The sequence below is a fragment of the Lagopus muta genome, chromosome 1 (assembly GCF_023343835.1).
Source record: "Lagopus muta isolate bLagMut1 chromosome 1, bLagMut1 primary, whole genome shotgun sequence".
Lineage (NCBI taxonomy): Eukaryota > Metazoa > Chordata > Aves > Galliformes > Phasianidae > Lagopus > Lagopus muta.
In genome coordinates this window covers 130,608,742-130,632,714 of record NC_064433.1, presented here as the reverse complement: position 1 = coordinate 130,632,714, position 23,973 = coordinate 130,608,742, and the positions used below count along the sequence as shown (strand labels likewise).

At 39.3% G+C, this 23,973-nt stretch overlaps 1 protein-coding gene across 2 annotated transcripts in view; it reads right to left on the bottom strand.

Annotated features, from left to right (window-relative positions):
* ATP10A (ATPase phospholipid transporting 10A (putative)) overlaps positions 1–23,973 on the bottom strand; it is a 109,087-nt gene that overhangs the window by 63,339 nt on the left and 21,775 nt on the right. For both annotated transcript variants that reach the window (XM_048954202.1, XM_048954212.1), the window contains exon 2: positions 3,626–3,830. In XM_048954202.1, the coding sequence (XP_048810159.1) occupies positions 3,626–3,830 (205 nt within the window). The remainder of the gene's footprint in view (positions 1–3,625; positions 3,831–23,973) is intronic.

The window sequence follows — 23,973 nt, the reverse complement described above, 5'->3', positions numbered from 1 at the left end:
TTTCACTCACAAATATAAGCGTGACCTTGGTATTCTATGCTACATGGTTGTTTAACTTGTATTCAATGAACACCTCCCAAGCAGCTCCCTCACTCCATCCTACTGAGTGTCTCTCAGCAGAGCAACATCTTTAAGAACCAGTAAGAGCCAAACTAGTATGAGGAGAGGAAGGTAATGCTTCTGCATGAATTAACAGTGTGCTCAGACATGTTTTAGCCATGGCTTTAATGAGGACAGCAAGGAATCTGTTGGATGATTCACGTGACACTGCTACAGTGAAGCTCTGTGATGCTGCAGCCACTGAGGACTTGGAACTTGCAGGTGTGCACTTTGCCTATAACTTAGCTGACACACAAACCAGGGCTTGGATATTTCCTGCTTTCTCAGCTATTTTAGGACAGGAGTTTTAGTCACGTGTGGTTTTCTCACAAGCTCTCTTTCAATACTTGACTTCTTGGGGCCCAGGAGCGCTTTCATTGAAATGAATGAGCTTTCTGTCACTGATGCCAGTTTAACCCCTCACAAATTATTATGGACCCTACTGCTACTATAGCTAGACATCTAATGACCTAAAAATTATTTCAAGGAATTATTTATCCACACATCTGGTAACACAGGTTTGGGATGGAAAAGTCCCATAACCAGCTGACACTACAGGGAACTAAGATACTGAAGGAGAATAGGATGGAAATGCAAAGAGTGTCAGTTGTTTATGAAGCTGACTACAAGTACCCACACAGTAACTGATTTCTTCAAAATGCCTGCTCTGATGCTATTCAGTAGAGCAGGGTAAGCTGAATAAGCCATGCCACAAATATCGCGACTGAGCTGCCTGGCGCATAACCTAGCTGTGACTGGTGGGCATTCTTTCCTCAGCCTTCTTCCCCAGTGGGGCCTAATTCAGTCTCTAATAAATTTTAAACTGAGGAGAAAATGATACAACCATTCACTTCTAAACAGAGTCTAAAGATCACAGGTCTTGTAGAACTATACAGAATCCAAATTAAAAGTCTTCAGCTGCCTAGTCTGGAGATCAGCAACTTAAACCTCACTGGGTGTGGAAAACATGAGATTGCTGGGATAGTCCTTTCCTTTAGTTTTCCTTTAGTTTTCCTACTAAAGCTGTATTACAGAATCACCAAATCATGGATGGCTGCGGTGGAAAGAGACCTCTGGAGGCCACATAGTTCAACCCCTGCTCAAGCAGGGCCATCCAGAGCAAGGTGCCTAGGCCCATGTCCAGGCGACTTTTAGAGATCTCAGAGGAGGAGACTCCACAATCTCTGGGCAGCCTTTGTGAGGGATCCATCATCCACACAGCACAGTGCTGTATGGTGTTCAGTGGGAACCTCCTGTGTGCCAGTTTTTGCCCACTGCCTCTTCTCCTGGCACTAGTCACCTCTGAAAACAGCCTATCTCTGTCTTCAATGCATCCTCCCTTCAGGTATTGATGAGATCCCCCCTGAGCATCCTCTTCTCTGAGCTAAACAATCCCAGTGCTCTAAGCCTTCCCTTGTATGATAGATGCTCCATTCCTTTAATAACTCGGACTAGGTTCCATATGTCCATGCCTGTTTGCACAGAGCCCAGAGTTGTCCCACTCCCTCAGCCTGCTGATGCTGACTCTTCCTCATGCAGCCCAGGAAGCTGTGAAAGAGCCCTGCTGGCTCATGTCTAGCTTGAGCACTGGGTCCCCCTGGGCCTTCTTTGCAGAGCTGCTTTCCAGCTGGGCAGCCCCCAGCACAGACTGGTGTATGGGGTTGTTCCTTCTCAGGTTAAAGACTTCACCCTTCTCATTGTTGGATTTCATAAGGTTCCTGTCAGCCCACTCCTTCAGTCTTTTCATGTCCCTCTGGACAGCAGTACGACATTCCAGTGAATCAGCCACCCGTTTTCTGAGAGTGCATTCAACCCCATTGTTCAGATTATTAACAAAGATGGGTTAATGCATATATTTGTTTGCAGGGTAGTGACAGAAGGGTGACTCCACAGCTCAAAGGCTCAGGCACACATTAAGGAGGTCATTACTCCCAGAAGTAGGGGAGTTTATAAAGTTGACAAGTATATCCTCAGGTATTACAGTCCTAGTGCCAAACAATGGTTGTTGCCAGGGAAGCTGCAGATCCTAGTCCAGCAAAAGGGATTCCTCTGGGCAGCAGTCTGGTGATTCACTGTACTTGGATACATCAGTTCTTTTCACTGTGCTTAGCAGCATCTCCTGCTGTGTGTCAGGTATTGAATCATGAAAATTCAACCATCTGCTGTGGAGGAATGGGGCAGCTGGTACCATTATTGGTCTTCCTTTGTGAGAGAGCTGGGACGTGTCGTTCACTTCTAGCCGTACCTAATAATATGAAAGCATTCCTATATGCAATCTATAGCTTTTGTCCTACATCATTTGCCTAAGGTCATACTGGATGTCTGTGTTGGCAGAGAACTGGCACATATAATCTAAGTTCCTCCCTGGAGCTCTACCCACTGGGAGAAATTTCCTCTCAGTGGGAACAGGATAAGACTTTTGAGAAGCAATTTAATTAGCCTCTTTGGAACAACTAGAATTTTTGTGACATTTGGCCTGTAGCTGATTAAGCTTCTTGTCATGGTGGTAGCTCACATGGGACGTCTGTGTTCTACATGGAATTCACTTAATATTAAACAAATGTTTATCTCACATTTTTACATGCTATTCACAGAAGGGCCATATCTATCATAAACAGTTACTTGGAAGGCATATTGATGTTTATCCTATTGGTTGGATTTCTTTAACATTGATATACCTCAGTATAGCTATAGGCTTCTGTAGTTACCTTTGATGGCCTTTTAATGGCAGAAGCTGCCACAGTTTGCATTCTTCAAATGTGAACAACTATTAGGAAAAATATGTAGCTGAATTCTGTAAAATAAGTAGGATTTTTTTGTTGTTTTGGTTTGTTTTTTTTGTTTTGGTTTGTTTTTTTCCCACACCCAAAATACAGGAAATTGGGGTTAGCTGTCAGGAGAGGAGGGCATACAAATAAATACGATTTCAGTAAGATTGTTAAGTAAAACTTCAGGCAATTTCCTCTCATTCTGCTGATAGTAACTGATCTCCTGGATTTTGTTTTGCTTTAAAACAATGCTGCTGGGAAGAGATAAGTAAGAGAGAGAGCAGTAAAACAGATTTCATCACACAAACCTCTAGAATGCATGCATTCTGCCCCTTTAAATTTTTCAAGTTTTAATGCTCCAACTGCTGGAGGGATATTCTGCAACATAGAGTTTTAGGCAAAATTCCTAATTGAATTTCTGACTGCAGGCAGGAAAAGTAGCTGTTTATATTTAAGTATCTTCTCACTGGGCAGTTAAAATATGTTTTCAAAAATCAGCTAGAATAAAAGCAGCAAAACCCCTCAACATTTTCCAACCGCACACAATTGCCCCAAATAATTCCTATTCAAATTTAAGGAAAAACTTATAGTATTATGAAGTCAACTGTTGGCACGTTCTGGTGTTTTAATGACAACCATAACACTAACTCATTAGCACTACTACAACAAGCAGATTTAGCTTTTGTGAAGTGGACTGGTGAGTTCCCTCATTTGAAGCAAACTGTTATCTTATATGAGAGTTAAGAACAATGACTTACCAGCTCTAAAAACCTCCTCACCACCTGTCTTTGTTTCAAGTTAGTTTCACCATCCAGGTTAGCTGTTTCTATATGGCACAGCCCATCAGGATCACTTGAAGAGAGCAGCAAGATGTCAGCAGGTATGATTTCATTACAGCGAAGCTGAACAAAGTCTCCAATTTTCACTTCTTTCCAGTATCTGCTTATATATTTCTTCTCGTTCCTGGGGGGGAAAAAAAGAGAGATTAACAGAGTATACACAAAATAGATGTAGGCTGGAGGACCCCAGATATGACCCAATTTGATCTGTAACAGGAATTAAGAGGTAGGTCCACAGCTATGTTCACATTATGCTAGGATAATGTCATGCAGGCTGCAGGAGGCAACTTCTCACCAATTCAGCCCCAGGTCAGAGTTTCCACATCCTTTGAGAAAACCAGTTGTTCTTTAAGGCCCAGACAAAAGAGACACAAATCTGTTACTGAAAGAAACTTCCAATATTTGTCAGTAAACTTAGAATTCCAAGCACATGTAATGTGACACTGGAGCCAGGTTTCTTCAACAGCACAGACAGAACAGGATTCTGATAACAAGATTACTATTTTATATTCTTCTAAGTACATTATTTAGAAATACATTACTTTCAGTAGTAACGTGAATAGACTTGTAACTAAGAACAAGCGTGGAAGTCCTGCTAAAGTTGTTACTCTGGATCTACAGATAGAGATGCCGTGCCTAATTCATCCTCATCATGCCTTCACTGGCGTTCCTGGAATTAGAATCTTTATATGCTTTTATTCATCTGTTTACCCAGAATGGTAACATGTCAGGCAGAGCAACAAGGATGAATCAGATCAGGTTTTATTTCCCAGAACTTCCTCACTGCCCTTTCCTAACATCCATTTTATAAAGTAAGGAACAAAAACGATGGCTGTGCTTTCTATTTCAATAAAGTCTGGAAAGTAGTAAGACGAGTTAAGTGTAAAGCATGAGAATACAATGAGGGCAGTAATGTATGTACTAGCTAGAGATATTACCCATTCTCTCCACACTCAGGCTGAAACAAGTGTTCCACTTTTTCTGCTAAGGAGCAGGAGCTGCACTGAAACCCAGCATGTCATAAGGCAGTTCAACTCACCACACAGTGGATCTGAAGTGTTCATTGGCTGTGCACCCTGTAACTCTAAATCACTACACATGTGGCCGTTGATCCTTGATTATTTTTACGAACTGGGTGATGATGTTCAGATGCATGTAGAGAGTAGCAGTGCAGACATTTGAGTTGGCTGCAGTGCTATAAAGACAACTTTTATTTGACTTAACTTGCTTGAAAAGCATTGCTATTTCAGCATTTTCTCATCTCTCACACGCTTGGCAACCGCAACAACTCCATACTCTGTGGTAGGATACAGGAGCATGGTTCCATTAAGATAAATGAATGCAAGACCTCCTGCATACATCCTGGAGAGGCACAGGAATCAGGTGGCCTTTAGTGCTGCACTTGATGCAGCTCTGTTAACAGGGGCCATCAGTGGATGAACTACCTGCGTGCAAGGAAAATGACTTCTTAACCCTCTTCAGACAGGTCTGCTCTTACCCAGTCCTTAGGTGTAACTGGTCTTATTACAGAATGTGAATTGTAACTATGAATATTCTCTACAAAGTACACTACAATACTATCTTCAGTGGTGGAGGTTTAGATAGAAGGGGCCCTTTCATGATGACTCACCTTACATCAGCCTGCAGTGACAGAAAACCTGAATTAAACACGCTCCTCATGTATAGACATATGTGCATTGTTACGTCTTTGGTGTTTCCTTCGAGTGTATTTTTATAGTTCTCAAATTCAGAGCAAATGACATTTAAGCAGGTGCTTCAGCAGAGCTTTTCGTGGTCATGGCCAAGCTTGGAAGAAGTTAGCAGTTTAAAATTCAAGGCTGAAAAGGAATATCAGATTATGAAGATCCACTCCCTGCATCTGAAGGCATTTATGACACTGTGACCAAGCCCAAAAGAGGGACAAGAACAGGCACTCTATGCACTAGAACAGAAGAACATCAGCATAATGCAGTAACATGGATATTTGTTACTTATCCAACAGCCTGCACAACTTTTCCTGGCAAGGTCCTGTCTGTCCATCTATCTGTTCCTTCTGAAAGGCCTTTCTGTCTCTCTAGTCTTTAATATCCTACATCTGAAAATCTTGCTGTCTTTCCTGTTATGACTCCCCAGCTGATAAGTTGATGTTTCAAACACAGATGTGTGAATCTAATAATCTGGGATCCTGCCAGTTCTCGTGGCTTGGTCCTGATTCTCTGGCTACTGTATGGTCAGCACCAGTCCTCCACAGCTCTACTGCAGGGTTTCCATGCTGCTCACACAGAACACCTTGACAAAAGCTTTTGGCAAGTGTAAATGGATGTCATCCAATCTCCTGGAATATGTTGTGAAAGTGCTCAGGAAACTCTGGCAGAACACAGGACTAGAAGACAGTCCTAGGCTGGATGTGTAGGCCAGAAACTAGCAGCAAACTGCTCTAGTTCTACCTGCTCTCACGTATAACAAGCCAGAAGATATATTTTAGTATCTATAATGAACCCAGGGGTGATGCAGCAAGAAACCAAAGTGGCAAGCCACGGTGAAAGACAGGAAGAGGTCAGAAATACTAACTTTTGTCTCTCAAGCCAGGAGAGGTAGATGAAACTCTTTCACAACAATACACTGTCACGGACTACTGCCATTCTGCAAAAGATACTGCTTTTACTCTCTAGTTAAATCACTGTGATGAACTATTAATTTCAGACAGCTCTGCCCAATTCCAGACAGGTAGGTAATGCATTCCATGGGGCTCACATACTAGAAATGTCTAGCTTCCTGACCCCAGCCTAATCTTCAGCAACACATTTGCATGCAAAATAGATTCAACTGTACAGCTGTGGTTGTAAACCCTTAGTCACTTGAACCCTCCTTCTCCTTCCTTGCCAGTGCTTTTACTTTTCTGAGCACATCTTTACTGGTAGACATTGACTGAAAGCTAGAGATGGATGGCTAACAAGTCAGCTGGCTCAGCTGTACAGACATCAATACTGTTAGTCAGCAGCAAACATAGTCCTGGCAGCAGTCAGACTCCTTTGGAGGTTAATGCCCTTTTGCAACAACGAAGGGCAAATATTCCAGCATATCTGCTTTCAAATATGCAGGGGAAAATTTACAACTTCAATCATGTGAACATAGAGAAAATGATTCTAATTGCTATTTAAAAATTTGTGTTAGTCTGCTTACTGCGTGTATTTGGACAACATTCTGTTTTGAAGCAGAACTGCCTGCAGGTTTGGGCCAAATTTCAGAGTGGCTTTGGTTAACAGAAAAACGAAACAGACAAAAAACCAACAAAATATTACTCAAATTTTAAATTTATAGGCAAAAAAATAATCTTTAAGATCCAAACGCTCAAACAATACTTCTTGTTTTCCTTAAATCATGCTGTTCCCTCTTCTGGTTTTTAGCACATGCTGATAAAGATCATACCAATAATTTTACTCTTCTGGGCATATAAACATCAGTTTATGTCTATAAAAAGCTAAAGACTGTAAAATATCTCTGGCTGAATATTTACATAATTGTTTGCCTTTTTTGAATAGGTTTTAACTGTTCTAGTGTGGCAACGCCACACTTAAAGGGAGGTAACAAACCCTGCATGCACAAAATTTAGCAGGAATCTTATATGTCTTTCTCTCTCTCTCCCTGTCTTTTAAAAAAAAGCCTGGTGAAGCTATCACAAGCAAGTCTCGTTATGAAATGTGAAGGCCATGAAGTTGTAATCTGTTGTTCTGGTGCAAGGCCTATATACTAGAAATTTTATACCTTAAACTGACAATATGGAACTACAAGGGAATCTCTTCTTGCTTCCTATACTTCTCCAATGACAAAAATTACAGTTAATGGGTGTGAATTGCTGATGTAAATTTGTTCTAAGTGAATAATCAGGGAACTTGTAACACTTAATCCCAATCTAGGTTCCTTTACTAATTTCAGCAAAGCTTGTCAAAGACATTTAGCAAAAGGCAGGGGATATCTTCTTGTTTTGCTTGGGGGTGCTGTGCTCCATCTGGCTTACCCAACATACTACTCCCTACTCAGGGTGAGACTGCAGTCTAGAAGCTTCTAAGACTCTCAAAGCATCCAAATGGAATGTTTCCCAGTCCAAGCCCATCCGTTGACCTGCTTTTGAAGTAACTATTGTCCCTACTTCAAAAGCAATCAGCATCCTTTGCCTTCCCTGCCAGATTATGTTGACCATTGAACCAGAAGGCTTTAAGAGAAACACAGCAATAAATCTATTCTGTAGAAGAGGAAAAGCCCTCCACAAGAGACAGGTCAAAGAGCTGTGTACAAGGCATTCTTCGGAGTTGTTGATGTTAGCCAAGTCCTCCCTTTCCATCTCTGGAGGCTGAAAGAGAGGGGATGAACTAAAGAAAGCATCATGCACATCTCTGACCCCAGTGAGTTAGAACATGTTCAAGTCAGTTGGCTACAATGCCAGGACAAGGCTTCCAGTTAGGAACAAGCTAATTAATAAACCTGAGGATAACTGGCAGGACCCAAGCACAGCAGCAATTTCAGTATTAAAAACAAAGCTAGGAAACCTCATACTGTAATGCAAGCACAGGAGTTCTAGAGCAGGCAAAACTATCTTTAGGGAGACTATTATTCAGCTGTTTGTAAACAGTTCTTCCACATGCTCACAGAATTTTCCCCCATTGCCTGCGCTGGAGCCCTAATTTTCAACTCTCTACCTCTCTGCCTGATTCTACTGTAGATGGAGAGTCAATAGTACTCCATTAACACTACAGTGGTAAACTGAGATTATGTGTAATTCTGCAAAGGCTACAGAAGCAGAAATGGTGGACAACACTGAAATACATTTATGAAAATTGTTGTTATAACCAGAGACCAAAGCATAAATTAAACAAGGCCTGAACATGCCAAATGCCTATGGAAACATGTTGAGAATCATTTGAGTACAATTACAATGTTGTGGCAGAATGAAGAAAAAACATGTAAGTTAATGCTAAGGCAGGTTACATAATGCCCAGAATATGCCTTCATTCCACCACAAACGATAACATCTGTTTCTCTGAAAATAAATCATGAAGAGGCTCCAAATCTGATATTAATCAGACAAAACGGATTAACAGAATGTTCTTGAGAAATGCTGAAAAGAACAAAATCTCTCCATGACTGATGTTTCTAAATAGATCTCTTAACATTCACATTACCTTAAGAGCACTGAAAAGTTTTCTTGTTTTCATGGAATTCAAATATCATTTTTTTGCATTATCAAGATGCTAGAAGCAAATGCGTATGTGTAGCAATGTAATGAGGCATAAAGGTGCCTTTAAATAAATTCACACTTTCTGAAAAACGCTAAGTTTTCTGTTCCAAGTCAAATTATGGAAACCTCAGTGTTTCAGGTTTAGAATGTGGAAGTAATCACTGAATTACTCTTGGCAGAGTTATCTCCATTATACCTCATGTTGAAAGAAACCCTACTATTGTTAGCCATAATGAAACATTTGCTACCCGGAAAAAATGATTTTTCAGCCAAGAACCTTGTTGTTGCGATAACAACACAAAGTATAAAGGCAGACAATGTAATGAAACTTCACACAAACTGAAGAAATAAGAAAATGCCTTCTAGAATTGATCTGAAAAAATCTCAGGACTGTTTTGGAGAAATACCTAGTTGTTTTTTGTTTCTTTTTTTTCCCAAAGTGGCATGATTTCCACCACTCCTACTTTTCCTGCCAGAATGCTAGTAACTTTGTATTATTCTTCCAATTAGGAGACATAGTGAGAGAGAAGACTGCCAACTTCTTATACTTAGCAGGATGGGTAGGCAGTGGTTAATACTGAGACTTTCTACACTGATATCCTACAAGGAGTTGGAAGAAATGGCAGATCTGCCTAGACTTATTCAGTTTGCATCCAGTTCTACACTTATTAACACCTATGAGCCAGTATCCACAAAGCCACAAAACTTTGGATAGTTTGATACATGAGGCCTTCTTTTTGGAGCACAGCAGTGCAACAAGTGCTGGTCTGTTTTTTTCTTAGGATGTCTTCTTTCTGGCTACTACCAAACACAACCATTGCGCTTGTCAGCATCACTTACTGGTATCTAGAGCAAAAAAAAAAAAAGAATGATGCAAAAGGCACTGCCCACCTCGGCAGTGGGCCCATAGCCAGGTAAGGTTTTCATCTTCAATTTTAGGACCACCACAGATGTTAAGGTTGAATATTTACGTCACGGCTCCAAGTAACTGCAAAAAGATTCAACACAGCCTGTTGCTGTGCAAACATGGAAAGAGAAACAATACTTTGCCTGAGGGGGAGCCATTCATATTACAGCTACCTCATGATGCTCACTTCTGTCTGCATCTGCTTCCAAAGCAATTAAAGCACAAGCTCTTCCAAAGGAGATCTTAGGTGCTGAGTTTTTACAATTAACTGATAGCTAATAGCGTAGAGATGCTTAGGAAAACTATCTGATTGCCTAAAATTTATGAGCAAACTAGGTGCATAAATTTGGTGGACTAAAGCCTTCACCTTGGTATTTTCCCAGTGTAATCAGTTTGCAATTCTGTGTGAAAGTTTGATATACTGGCTTAACAGTATATCTTTAAAGGTAAATATAGCATGGCTCTGCAGGTGATGAGGGAAATCCCATTCTTTAACAGATTCAGACACTTCCATGGAATTTTTTTCCTTCTCACTCCTCTAGTTCCACACCCCTGCCTGACCTGATCTCAGGACTACATGACCCAACTCACAGAAATGCATTCATATGCTCACTACATACACTCACAAGGTCATTAGTTGAGAACTCAAAAAGAAAATGTGCTTCCTAAATGCAACAGTTTTAGCTAAACTGTTCGCATAAACCATTTTTAATCAGGAAAGGCATTTCCTGCTAATTACATACACAGACCTGATGGAGTTGTTGACTGACACTCAGTTAGGGAGACAATTTTTCTCCTTATCACTATGCCATACAAGCACTTCTTTAAAGCTCACGTTATCTGATCACTGCACAAAAGCGTACTCTAGAAGTCAACAGAGTTCAACTACTATTTTAAGTTAACAAAAAACTGTTACGAAGAATATTAATAATTTGTCACATTTATATTTAACAAGCAAAACCAACATCTCAAACTGAAGTATAAGACTTCGTTCTTCATTTCCAGTTCCTCCTAGAAATTATTGAGTTTTACTTTTTCCTTCAATTTCTGTTCTGTCTATCTGTCATTACAGGTCTGTCTTACATCTGTCTATGGCATTCATCTGGATGTTCTCACCTGTTCTCATTCAGACAATCTACATTTCAGGTTGAGGACAGGAAACATATTTACCTATCTCAATACCATTTGAGATCTCAGCAGGTCCCAGGGTGTCTCTTCGGCTGCAATTCTAGAAATTAGATTTAATCCATACATAAGGCATTGTTACTTGCAGTGTCACATAGAAGTTAACTCTTTAAAGAACTGATAATAACAAGTGGAAAAAAACACATCGGCTGTATTACTGGAAGAATCTTATAGAAGAAAATAAAGTTGGATGCTGCATTTTTGCAGAATGTTTTAACATTTCTTTCTACTCTGAAACTGAGATATGAAACTAAATAAAACATTTGGGTTTGCAAGGATATTTGAACCATGTTTCATTGTACTCATGTCTAAGTTCATAAGAACTTTATTTAACTCTAGAGTTACCCAAGAATTACTTTCCTCTTTGTCAGAGATGCATTGAAGGGAGTTTGCAAAAACCTTGAAACCTTTAACTCAAGCATGCCTCTGTTTACCTAGACTGGTCCAAAGGAGAATTAAGGTGCTTTCCTGGATAAAGCCATGGCTCAACTCCATGTCTAATCAGTCTGATGCCTAAAGAAAACTCTCCCAGGTGGGTAGAATAAAGTGGGCAGTTTTACCCGACAGTCACAGATGCTGACTGACTACCATGCAAAGCAAACTAGATGTATCTCTATGCTTCTGTGACAGTGATAGAAGAAAGGTAGCAGCGCAGATAGTGACTTTATCTTGAACATCTAATTGTGAATAAAAGAGGCCCTAAAATACTCAAATGTTTGCCAAAATGTGTATCATTGTAGCATCCTGTAAACTCTTCTTGATGAGTGCCGCATTCCATTAGAGCCCTTTCACTGGTATGACAATCGCTTGCCCTATGCCATAATGCAGATTCCCAGTGAGGTGAGATAACATTTCACTTCCGAGCCACTGCTCACACCCCATCACACTACGTTTTCCTAGCCAGCTACTGCACAGCAGAAAGGAGGTAAGTAATTCTGACATAAATGTGTTCTCGATAGTTTCTTCCTGATCTGGAGATGGAAAAGGGTCAGCTAAGGCCCTGAAATATGAACATAAAGATCTTTTTATTCAAAGCCTTTTTTAGTACTTACTATTATTAACTCTTCTTTGTTGATATTTCTCCATGCAGTTTCTTAAACACAAGAGAAATGAGACTTCCCAGAAGAGACGTCACTACTCCAGTAACTAAGCCAGATGCTGAAGAGCTGGAGGTTGCTGCCTTGCTCTCACTAGTGCTTATACTGGTAGCCAAAGTGAAAGAACTGTCTGAAATTTTTAACTTACACCTACAACGTTGCTTTGCCAGAAGCAACAGCAGTGTACATTCCTGGGGAGCTTTTGCTTTGAAGTATAAACATCTATTTCCAGCTCTACCATGTACTCAAGAGTGAAAGAGCATTAAAAAGCATAACAAATCAGAAGAGTGCTTATTCTTTTGTGTAGCTGGCAGTGGAACAGGCCTTCACTAGTCCTTCAGGCTGATCTGAAAAGCACAGCTGAAGTTTTAAACTCAGTGTCTTATCCTACATTACAGTTTTTCCATAGTGAGCTGCTCTCGCAGATTATGTGGTTCCCTACCTGTCTGAATCACCACAAGCCTCAATAACACAAGAATACAAACACAAGGAACAACCTCAAGCTACATACTTCAGATGTTTGTATTACCACATTGTTCTTGTAACAAAGTAAATGTATGAAAATCTCCGAAATTCTTGTCTAAAATAGTCAGAAGGTGTTCCCCAAGAATGCAGCTACATAGTACAGCTACATCTGAACTGGGACCTGAGCAGGTTTCTTAGAGTTCGTGACTGAGCAAATGCACTGGGTTGAATCCTGCATCAAGCTGAAAGCGGGGAGTGATAAGCCTCTATTTGTGGTGCTCTAAGCCCTGATGCAATTTGAATTCAGACATGTCAATCCTTTTACAAGACTGTTTCACTTCTACAGAAATTCAAAGACTACAAAAGTGTTCCTCACTCCTATCAGAGAAGAAGTAGAAGACGCAAATCATTTGTGAATCTTTGAAGGTTTGAGTCAAAACAAGTCTGTCTATGGATGCAAATTTTATATTCAAAATTCTTGATGAAAATAAGAAATAGAGACCCATACTGAAGAAGTGAGAACCACAAAATGCAAAATTCTACTGACAGAGGAAATGCAAGATGCTCTTAGTAACATTTGAATAGTTCACATAAAACTTGATTGCTGTTGGTACCTACACGTAAAGCATTCAGGATGAAAATTCATCCAGTGCTTTCAGTGTCAACTTGACCCCGTGTTTTCACACAACCTGCCACCTCCCTGAAGTCAGCCAGCATCTCATTAATATTCCAAGCTCACTGGAGACAGACAGTGAATACACTTGAAGTTCTAAGCTAGAATAATTTACTTTCCCAGAAATAAGAGCATTCTCTTTCTGTCCCAATGACATACAATCGAAAGGACTATGAATTACAATCAGTACAGTGGAATTGTGAAGTACAGTCACCTACCATACATCTCAACCTGTTAACACAGATATTCAAAGACCCTGTAATCACAGGGCTGCAGGAAAGCAAGTCATCTTTGCCACTTGTCTGTAACTACTGAACCATCATCAGTACAAAGAGCAATTTATAAAGTATAACATGCCATCAATATAGATTTTGATAGCCTGGTTTTATTAGTTTACTAGACATAGTGTTTACACAACAAAGTATGCCTTTCCATAATCATTATCCACAGTTTTAAGGAATCACTGAAGCTGTTATAGACTCACTACTGTCAAGAGCATGTTGGTTGCCAAGTTTGAATGTATTTGTACATATTTCAACAAAAATGTGGACACACAAATATACATTTTTCTTCACTATTGTGCTGTTATAAAGAAATAGACATGAAATTCCTTTTTAGTTAATTGAAGACTTGTATTTTGCTTCTTTAAAATGTAAGCAGGCCAACTAGCAGGAATAAATAGTGTGTTTTGGTTCTTTTTACTTTACTAGAAAGAGATATCTTTTCAAGTACAGTCTTCTTTGGTAATTACCAACAATCTGTTTGCAAATATTATTCTTATATGATTTCCACTTACCATTCACTGAACTCTACAAAATAGGCTAAAAAACCTGGCCCTGATTCAGCAGTGTACTTGAATGTATGTCTGAAGTGAGCTGGAAAAGCATCCTTGCTGGCCAAAATCCAAAAAGAATTTTTTTCTGTTGTTTGCATTGATATCTTCTATCATTGAAATTCAATACCACAGAAAAAAAAAAAAAAACAACTTCAAGATCTTCACTGCAGCCAAAAAAAGAAAGGGACTGTCTGCAAACAGCTCTACTTCTGGCAATCCCAGAAACTGAGATCAGAGCAAGCAATTACAAAGGGACTATTTGTTGGAAGCGTTTGAATTATGGGGGGAGAAAAAAAAACCAAGTAAAAGATCTTGTGAGATCTGAAACACCTCTGCAGGTGGCAGGCCACCCTGCTCTCCTCAGAAAAAGCAACAGCCTAGCAAGTACTAAGACCAAAAAATGTGTGCTACAACCTATCAGCAGAAGCTAATTTAGAGAAAAGGAAGAAAACAGTTTTAAAACCAACTTCAATCTCTCAATGTACTATTCCAAACTAAATCCACCTAGTCTTCCAGATAAAACTTGCAGACCTAAGAAAAGAATTTTCTGCCCTGAACCTGTTTCCAACAAGTCTACAAGAAACATAAAAAGGTTAAAAAATGTGAATCACAGATTTATAGAGAGTACACATCTTCAAATTGGCTTAATTTCAACACATTCAAAATCCCATTCTGCAAGCTTCTGTGCAGACTTTTCTCTCTCTCCCTTGCACATCGCCATTTTCATCTCTTGTAGTCAAGCTCATAACTGAGGATGAATTTTCACTACATCTCATAAAAAAAAAAAACACCAAAAAACACAACAAACCACCAGACCTGAAATGTGTGCCTTTCTTTCCCTCCCTAATACTAAATTCTTATTAAGACAATCTAGTCCCTTTCACACCCATAATTGCCACAGTCACTTTCCTCCTCTGTCCTCAGTGATTCATGGCTTTGAACCCAATGGTTCCTATTCACTTCATCCAGTTGAAAGGTAAATCCTCACCAAAGCACCCTTCTCCTCCTTATCTAGCTTTTACAACATCTGTGTAGGTGGTGATATTTCTTGTTGGCATCCCATGAGTTGTTACATGCCTTCTTTTATGATTCTTGTAGCTATAAAACATTTCCAGACATTGAATGGATTCCACTTCCTTCCATGCCTGTGAAGTTAACTAAGGGGAAGGCACTCGAGCCTGTAAAATTCCTAAAACTGAAACTTACAGTTTGCAATTTCCCTTCAAATGAAACAGACTTGATTCAACTAAGAAAAACAATCTTTTATGTGCAGGCATTAATTTTGACCAAGCTGTTGTGTAAAGGTAAGCTACAGATTCTGAAAACAATCTTCTGACTCTGCAAAACAGTGAATTTTTTCTACAAACATGTCAAGAACTGCTCATGTCATCAGGTGACAAATTTAGTCTAGTCCTTCCAACACAGAACACATTGCTCAGCATGCCAGCAGCTTGGGTGCTGCTTTTGGCTTGGTTGTTCTGCAGAGACAAAAACTTTTAACACCACAACCTCCAGAACCCTAATCTACTCTGCTAGTTGATTATTAGCATTACAGCAAGAGAGTGATGCAAGAAAGATGCAATTCTTCAGGGTTAAATTCTTCAGATGCAATTCTTCAGGGTTAAACCAAATATTATAATTTTTAATGTAATCCAAACAAATATGTTCCCTTAGCATATTTAAACTCATATCCATTAATGCTGCAGGAAAACAAGCAGAATGTTTTATGGAGTGCAGGAAGACATCAGTAATCATTTTTTGTTTAAGATGAGGAATAAAAATTGCTACTAGCCCAAAACCTTGTTTGAAAACACTATGTACAAGCATCGTTTTCCTACATCTTTTTAAACAGGACAAAGCAGAAATGGTGACAGTATTGTAATCTGAACAGGCAGTGTGAGCAGCCCCAAAGCCCTTCTCGGACTACAGAGCATGCCTCTAAACAATTCAAACTGTTTCATTCTCAAAATAAATGAAATGTTCTGTGCTCTGTGATGGATAAAATCTGTCACATACACTTCAGTATGAAATAAAAATAATGTGAATATTTATGCTCTGGAGACTGTCAAACAGTAGGAGAAAAGAGTGTTGTTCTCAGAAATCAGGTTTCCAAAACCTGTGCTACTGTCTGTCCACTTCTCTACTGCAGGTGGCATCCTGCTGGTCTTTTCTTTCTAACACATTAGCCTTAACCTGAGGCAGCACCACAGAAGACTCCTGCAGGAAACATTGCCTTGCCTCAAAATTGGAAAGCTGACTTAGGAATAGAACCCCAGTCTCCCCTTGACTAAACACACCTATAAAGAAATAACTACAGGTGGAGAGATGCTTGTTCCTGCTCTGATTGGTGTAAGGATCCATCTTTTTGAGAGCCTTGTGAAGCTTTTGGATGCCCGGGTGCTACAGAAAGTGCCTTTGCAAATCCTAGTAATAATACTATATCTGCATTATACAAAGACATTTTTCAGTATTTCATAAGATCTGAATCGCAACATTAATTCAAGTGGTTTTATGGCAATATATCTAGTAGAAATGGCAATATATTAGGTGAATTTAGAGTCATATCAGAGAAAGCACTGTTGAATCTTATTTTACCTGCCTTTGCAGTAACCTGAAACCACGGGAGCACCTGAGGGGCAATGCACAAAGTCAGTTCTACACTGACTGATATTGATATCAGTAATAATCACATACATCCTCCCACACATAACCACAAAAATTAGAAACTTAAAAGGAGTAGGAATAAATTTTCATAAGGCAAGGTGCAGTGCTTCTTCTTCTTTTTTTTTAATCTACTTAGGGATGCTATTAATTTTCCTGTCTCCTCAAAACCAAGGTGGTATTTACTAACAGGATTTTAGAAAAATAAATAAATAAATTATTAAGTATGAATGTAAACTGACATATGAGGGAAATAAAGTGGCTGGGAGGTACAAGACATTTTAAGGAAAACAAAGTGACTATTTCACTTAATTTTGCAAACTTCTGACAGCCAAACACAACAGTGAACAAGAGGAATTAATCTAAGTTTGGATTTTGTGTTGAGGGACATGGTTTAGTGAGTACTATTGGAGATAGGTGGATAGTTGGACTGGATGATCTTGAAGGTCTTTTCCAACCTTGGTGATTCTGTGATTCTGTGGTTCTGTAAGTGAAATAACAATTACTGGAATTAAGTTATCAAATGGAAAGATGTTTTCTGCTCTAGGACAGAATATTTCCCACCATCTCACTTCTCCATGAAACACAGTTGAAACACGCTGCATATGTTCTTGAAGCTTTCAAAGCCAACCTTAGTTTACTTGGTACAGCATTAAGAGATGTACAACTCTTGATTTCTGCACCTTTAATGGTGTGTAAAACTAAAGGAACCAATTACATTTTTGCAGGTATGACATATTCTACTATACCTTCTTATCAATCACACTGCTTCCACATCAGCTCATCTGGGAAACATTACATTTGTGTTTCTGCACAGAAACTGTATACCTATATTTTTCTTGCACTGGTTTAGAATTAATTTAAATTAATTCTTAAAAAAAAAACCTTGTAATAAAAAAAAAATAATAAAAAAAAACTTGTAATAAATCACTAATGATGAGACTGAGGGAAAAGACAGAATGATTTCTGACAAAAAAAATTTAACATCCATACGCTGGGATTTTCTGATTAGCATTGGTTATCAACAGGCTCCTATTTCTTAGAAGAGTGAATTTTATCTACCCAGACCCTGCAGTCATTTTGTCTCCTTCAATCCTTAGCACAGAGGCAGGTGAAACATGGCACAGAATGGGCAGGAAGGAATCCAGCATGCCCCCAACTATTTCAGTGGAAGTACTTCATATTTGCACATGTATATACTGATAAGTGCCTTTTAATGAGATATTTCTAAGATTTATAGCTAGTATGAGATAAAACATGCTTTTTGCCCTCAAAATTTGCCATAAACTGAGTACTCTGAACTCTAACAATTTTCAACACTGAACTAAGCAGAGCTCTCTGCTGTCAACTCCTGCGGAAGCTCTCCAGTATTGAGCTGGACTCAGATGCTGGCTTCATAATTTCCCCAGGAAAACACTGCATGATATTTCAAGCCACGGAAGACTAGATCAGATTTAATCCCCATCAAATAAGATGACTTTTATTTATTTGAGCTAGCACACACTAGACAGCTTCAGAATGAAATGTGGGTTTCACTATGGGTGTGGTAGCCGGGCAGTCCTGGACACTGACAGTTCCTGAGGCTTAGCCAAATTCCATCAATTCACCAGCTACAACTCATACAGAAGCTAAGTGTGAAGGTCATGAAAGGCTGCTGGTTCAAGTCGACCAGTCAGCCTAAGCCAAGGCAAGTTGCGTTTGGCACAGGGTCAATGACACCATCCTTTGAAATCCAGAGAAAACAAACAGGGGACAAGTATGAAGCAGTAAGAGAACAATAAAATTTCCAGATCATAAGGCAATGAAATAAAGTGTTTTAAAATGACATAATCTGACTTTTAAGAAATATGCAGAAATTGGTGGTTGGTTTTCATATTCTCCCCAAGTCTCCCTATCTCAAAATAGTCGGGAAATTTTAATAATGTTTCCCTCATCCTGCTTTCAAATGGGAATTCGTCTTAAGGACTCAGGATGGGCAGGATGTCAGTATTTCACAGAAGACAGAGTATCGTCTATTAAGTATCACTAATAATTCTAGGTCTAAGTGTGGGAGGATGAGTAACACAGATCAGAAATTAGAGGAAGGTGTTTCTTCAACATCAATCAATGGCCTTGAGCAAATGTAAGAGATCAGTCAAATCTAAAGGCCAGTCTGCAGTTCAGTGATAATGCCTATTGCTTTTATACTCTTCTAAAACAGCTTAGTGGAAAAATGAGAAAAGACATAGCTTTCTGGGGACCATTGCTATTTTAACTGCCTATGTGCCTTATTCAACTCCACACCCAAAGTAAATAACTTTTTGACATCGCTGTGTATGTCTCTGCTGTGAGGAGTGACTGTGAATAAAACTACTGATCTTAACAGGTTATTACTGAACAGCAGTTAGCCAAATTCATATTAAAAAATATTCTATTGTGGTTTATGAGCAGCTCTGAAGATTATGGAAAGATGTGGACTGTTACGGTGGTTTCTTAACTGAAACAACAGAATGACAAAGTATGAGCCTGGATTTTGTTCCCAAGTGTAACAGGGCACTACTATATGGTTATACTCAGAGCTCTCAACTTTTTTTTCCTCCAAGTTTAAAGAAGAATTTGATAATACTAGTTTCAAAAGTTGCATTTGTATTTTTAAGGTGAAGAATATCTGAAGTACCAGAAGGAATAACAACTGCAAAGAATCACACGCCGCAAAGAGTCATGTGTCAAAATTCCCTTTGATCACAACTGCAGATTTTTGGCTGGCCTGTCTGACAATAAAAAGTTACAGAAAAACACCTGCAAGGACATAATTTCAAATGTGCTTACCTTTCCAAAACCTTGTAGGCATGAGGAAAAAGATAGTTATGACTATAAGTGCAGTCATCAATCCAGTACTTCATGAAAGCTTTCTGGAAAAGTTACTTGTAATGGTATCAGGTACAAAAAGCAGTGCTATATGGCTTATAAATTACTCAAAGGGCTGTTGATGTGGGTTAATAATAGAATGACAGTGTAAGAAGTACATAGAGGTAGTCACAGAGGAGTGCTTGATTAACTCCAGTTTCAGCCACCATCACAGCTGTGCAGCTGGCACCATGGCAAAACAGACATACCAAACACCTATAGAATAGTACTACTGAGGTAAGTTATTTCCTGTTTGCTTTATCACGCAGGCATAGTTATGTTAAATAAAATGGATGGTTTTATTAGCAGTAGCCTATGTTCTGAGAGCTATTTATACAGCTCCTTATTTCAGAGACAAATTCCATTTTTGGTGCTTGTGGAAAAGACGCAAGATACTCCGGTTAAGTACAACACTTCTTACCTCTGTAAGCTGTGCTGAGGAAACCTTCTGAAAACTCACTGGAAATTATGTGTAACAAAAAGAAATGAAGACAGCTACTAAACACAATGCCTGGTTTTGTAGAGTATGGATGGAAAAAGGCTGAGATATCCTCTGGTCAAATCATAAGTCTAAATGACACAGAGATTAGGACCTGCAAACACACTGAAGCATGTGCCTTAGACTAGTAGGGTCTGGATAACACCACTTCCACAAAATACAACAGTTGAAAGTCGGTACAATTTGTAGCTAAACACAGATGATCCCATCATCTAGTAGGAACATCTACTCCTCTTACCTCTCTGCAGTTTGAATTATCGCCAGGGACCTCAGCAGTGGAATGAAAGGGATGAGAATTGGGCAGAGTTCAGAGAACAAAAAAGAAAGAAAAAAAAAAGCTTTCTGAGGAAATATAAAAATAACGAGGTTACACAGTGCATTCTGTAAGAGATGTGATAAATTCACAAATACTGCGAGCTGTTATGTGAAAGAAGGAAAGCATATTTAGTATAGTACAAGGAGACACAGGCAGAAATAGCAGAATGAAAACCCATCAAGTGTTTTACACTTGCGCAGCAACTACACCAACACAGACTATGGGACTACGGGAAATTCAAGCAGCAGAATTCAAGCTAACAGAAATTTGTACCTGTATTTTATTCACACTCAAGGAAGGGAATGGCTTGAGAGCCTGGTGAATCATCCCAAGCAGTAGCCCAGCACAGGCCTTATTTCATGATTTTCCTGCATTGCTCTAGGAATATATTGCAGCAACCTCTTTTCTGAGCACTGCTGGGCCAAGGGCAATGGTTACCATCCCTAACTCACCACAGACTGCACGCCAACGCTTTCCTGTGATAGGTGACTGATTGCTGGCACAATGGCTGGTGTGGTAGCTTCTTAGGTCAGATCAGTTAAAACCAAAAATAATCAAAAACCCCCAAATCTCGCTCTTAGAAGTGCTGAAGCTTATCTGTACCGCTCTGACTGAACTGAGCTAGGAAGTGAGCTAGCAGTTGTGCTGAGCGGTTGAGGGGTGGAAGATGGTCCTGGAGGTACCCACACACACAGTGCTTGGCTGCAGTGAGAACAGGATGTGTAACCACATTGCGTGCTGTCCCCTAGAGAGGATGCTTCTACAGGAGTAAAGTAGCTCTTTGTCCAAACCTCTTCAAGTCCTTTCAGCAAAGTAAGCATCACAGTTGACAATAATTGTGGTGGTCTGTCCACTGCACACTAAATTAGGACCATGAACTACCTGACATTTGAACTGCTGTCAGCAAATACAAAACATTCCTTACTGCTACTACTCTGGACAGGATGCAAAGAAAAAAAATATCCTCAAATAAGACAAAATAAGAAACTCTAGAAACTCTAGACTAGACTCTATAAACTCTATGTTTCTAATCTCCTGCCTCATCCAGTGTCTAACTTTAATCAGGGATGAAATGGGGAAAACAAAAACAACCTCTGGCCCCTCCACTTTCTAAGACTTGTTCTGGGAGCATACCTGGCAAGCAGCTTTAAAACAAGGCGCTGAACGGAATTGCTGAGTGAAGATGTCTATTACCCTGTGAAACTGCTGGTACAAACCCAAACCTGACTGGGGTGCTGTCTCTGAGAGCTCTGACCTTTCAGTGATCCAGTTTTGTTCCTAATGTGCTGCAATACCTTCACAATGACCCGCTAGAAGGAAAAACGAGTTTAATGAATACTTCCATTTTAGGAGACTGCCCCTGCCAGTATATTCTGGGTTATGTGGTTCATTTCTTAAACTATAATATTCCCTAGTAAAAAGAAGGACAATTCTTGGCTGCAGGGTGGATACAGAAAGGTGGTTTTCCTAAATAATAAATTAGGTCAGTCTTTAAATAAGTCATCTCCATCTCCCTGGATAAATATTTACTCTTTGCAAACTAATATTAGGTTTATATGTCTCCCATAAGGAATTCTGGACTTAGCCTTGAAAGAAATCTGCTAGATAGCTTCAAGGGATAAAAAAAAAAAAGGAAAGACTGAAAGAACAGGAAAAAAAAAAACAACCCTCAGGCTTCCAAATTTTAATAGAACCACCTATTGCTAAGAGTCAGGTACAACACACATTTATTCAAAGATATTTCCCCAACAAAAACAACTACTGGAACTGACTACAAACAAAGGCAATTATATACTAATGGAACTTATCACTGCAAACAAGGACTCTGCATTTTCAAAAGCAACTGATAATTTTCAAGAAATTTATTAGGAACTTAGGATTTCTCCTTCAAGAGCCAAGCTCTGAACAATGCAGTCAAGTCAAGGGCAGTGAGAGCATTTTCAGAAATTTGATGATTCACTTTTTAAAAATAATTTTTGTTTCAATCTGTTACTACCTAATGATGTTAGAATCTAAGAGTGTTTTAATTTAGAATGAAGAAGACCTTCAGTGTTTTCGGTGACTAAATTTTGGAAAAAATATCGTTTTGTGTCCATCAAGAATCTCTTGCTTTACAAATGATCTCAAATTAATTAAAGAAAAATTCATTTCTGTCTACCTCTGCTTGGTTTTCTTGGCCTCCGACCTAGAGAATGGCTCAATTACTTCCTTGGGGGCAAATGTGAGGGGAAAGAATGGCAGTTTAACCACGAGTGAAGAACCTTGACAAGAACAAGCAGGTATAAAAGTGGCCACGAAAAACTAAGGTTGGAAACAAAGCAACATATAAGTATCTGAGAAAGCTAATCTAGGGCATCCTTCTCATAGTAACAGATCAGACTGATAATGTAGGTACTTTTGGGCAGAGTCTGATGTTGTCAGGAATGAAGCTATTTGGCAGGCAGTAGGGACAGGGCATCAGAAGCCAGCTTCATGTCAGCCATGAAATAATATAAATAGTTGTTGAACACAAAGTCTCTGACACTCTATTGCACTCTGCATGGCCCTGTGCTTCAATTATCAGGCAAGTTTCCATCCCCAGTGAGCTCAGTGAGGAACTGACACCTCAGTCATTTGGGTGCCTAAGCACGTGTCCTCATTTGGAATATGCGGAGTACTGGCAGTATGAAAGCACAGTCATACGCAGTTAAGAGTGGACATAGGAGCTCAGCCCTGAGCGTTGCTATAATTCATAGCTCCTCCATCTAATGAAGAAAAGCTAACGACAACCTAAGGAATGGGAAGTTGTTATTTCACCTTTGAGTTTCAGGATGAACAAAAGAACGTCTTAGCCTCCATATATTTCCTACTGTTGGCAGATGGAAGAGCACATCTGCTTAGTAGTCATAAGACTTACATGAAGCAAAAGCAAAAGCAGCAGAAACATTAAGTCAGATTAAGTTTTAAGCAGACTTTATGGCAAGAATTTTGAATGCAGAGTCTCTTAGTCTGGACCAAGTACAAAGCTACACTTGTTTATCCTTTCTGCTATAAAGTGCATGTTTAGCTGAAGCAAAACAATCAGCTTGAGGAAATATTCCTAAAAAAAAAAAAAAGAATAAAAACATTTTTTCTTATTATTCAAGAAAGGGGAGAAAAATAAACATGAAATTTCAGTGTACGCCAGAGAAGTTTTTTTCAAGAACAGCTATATTTGTTATTAAGTTACTAAGTATGCTTTGCTGGCTACATCAAAGGTCTTTAATTTATCTATGATCAATCTGGGGTATGCTTGTAAGAAAACACTGATTTCTTTTTTTCTTCTCACCAGCTAAAAAGAGTAAGCAGGAAAAAAACACCCTAGACATCAAACTAATCAAGTTACACATGTTTTTAGTCTCTATCAGCCCCTTAAAGGTGATTTTTTTTTTAAGAACAAAGCAGTCTGCTTTAAAAATTTGCCATTTTTTTCTTTCAGGAAAGTCCCGGTGCTTTATCCCAAATCATTGAAGCCACTGAACTTTTTTG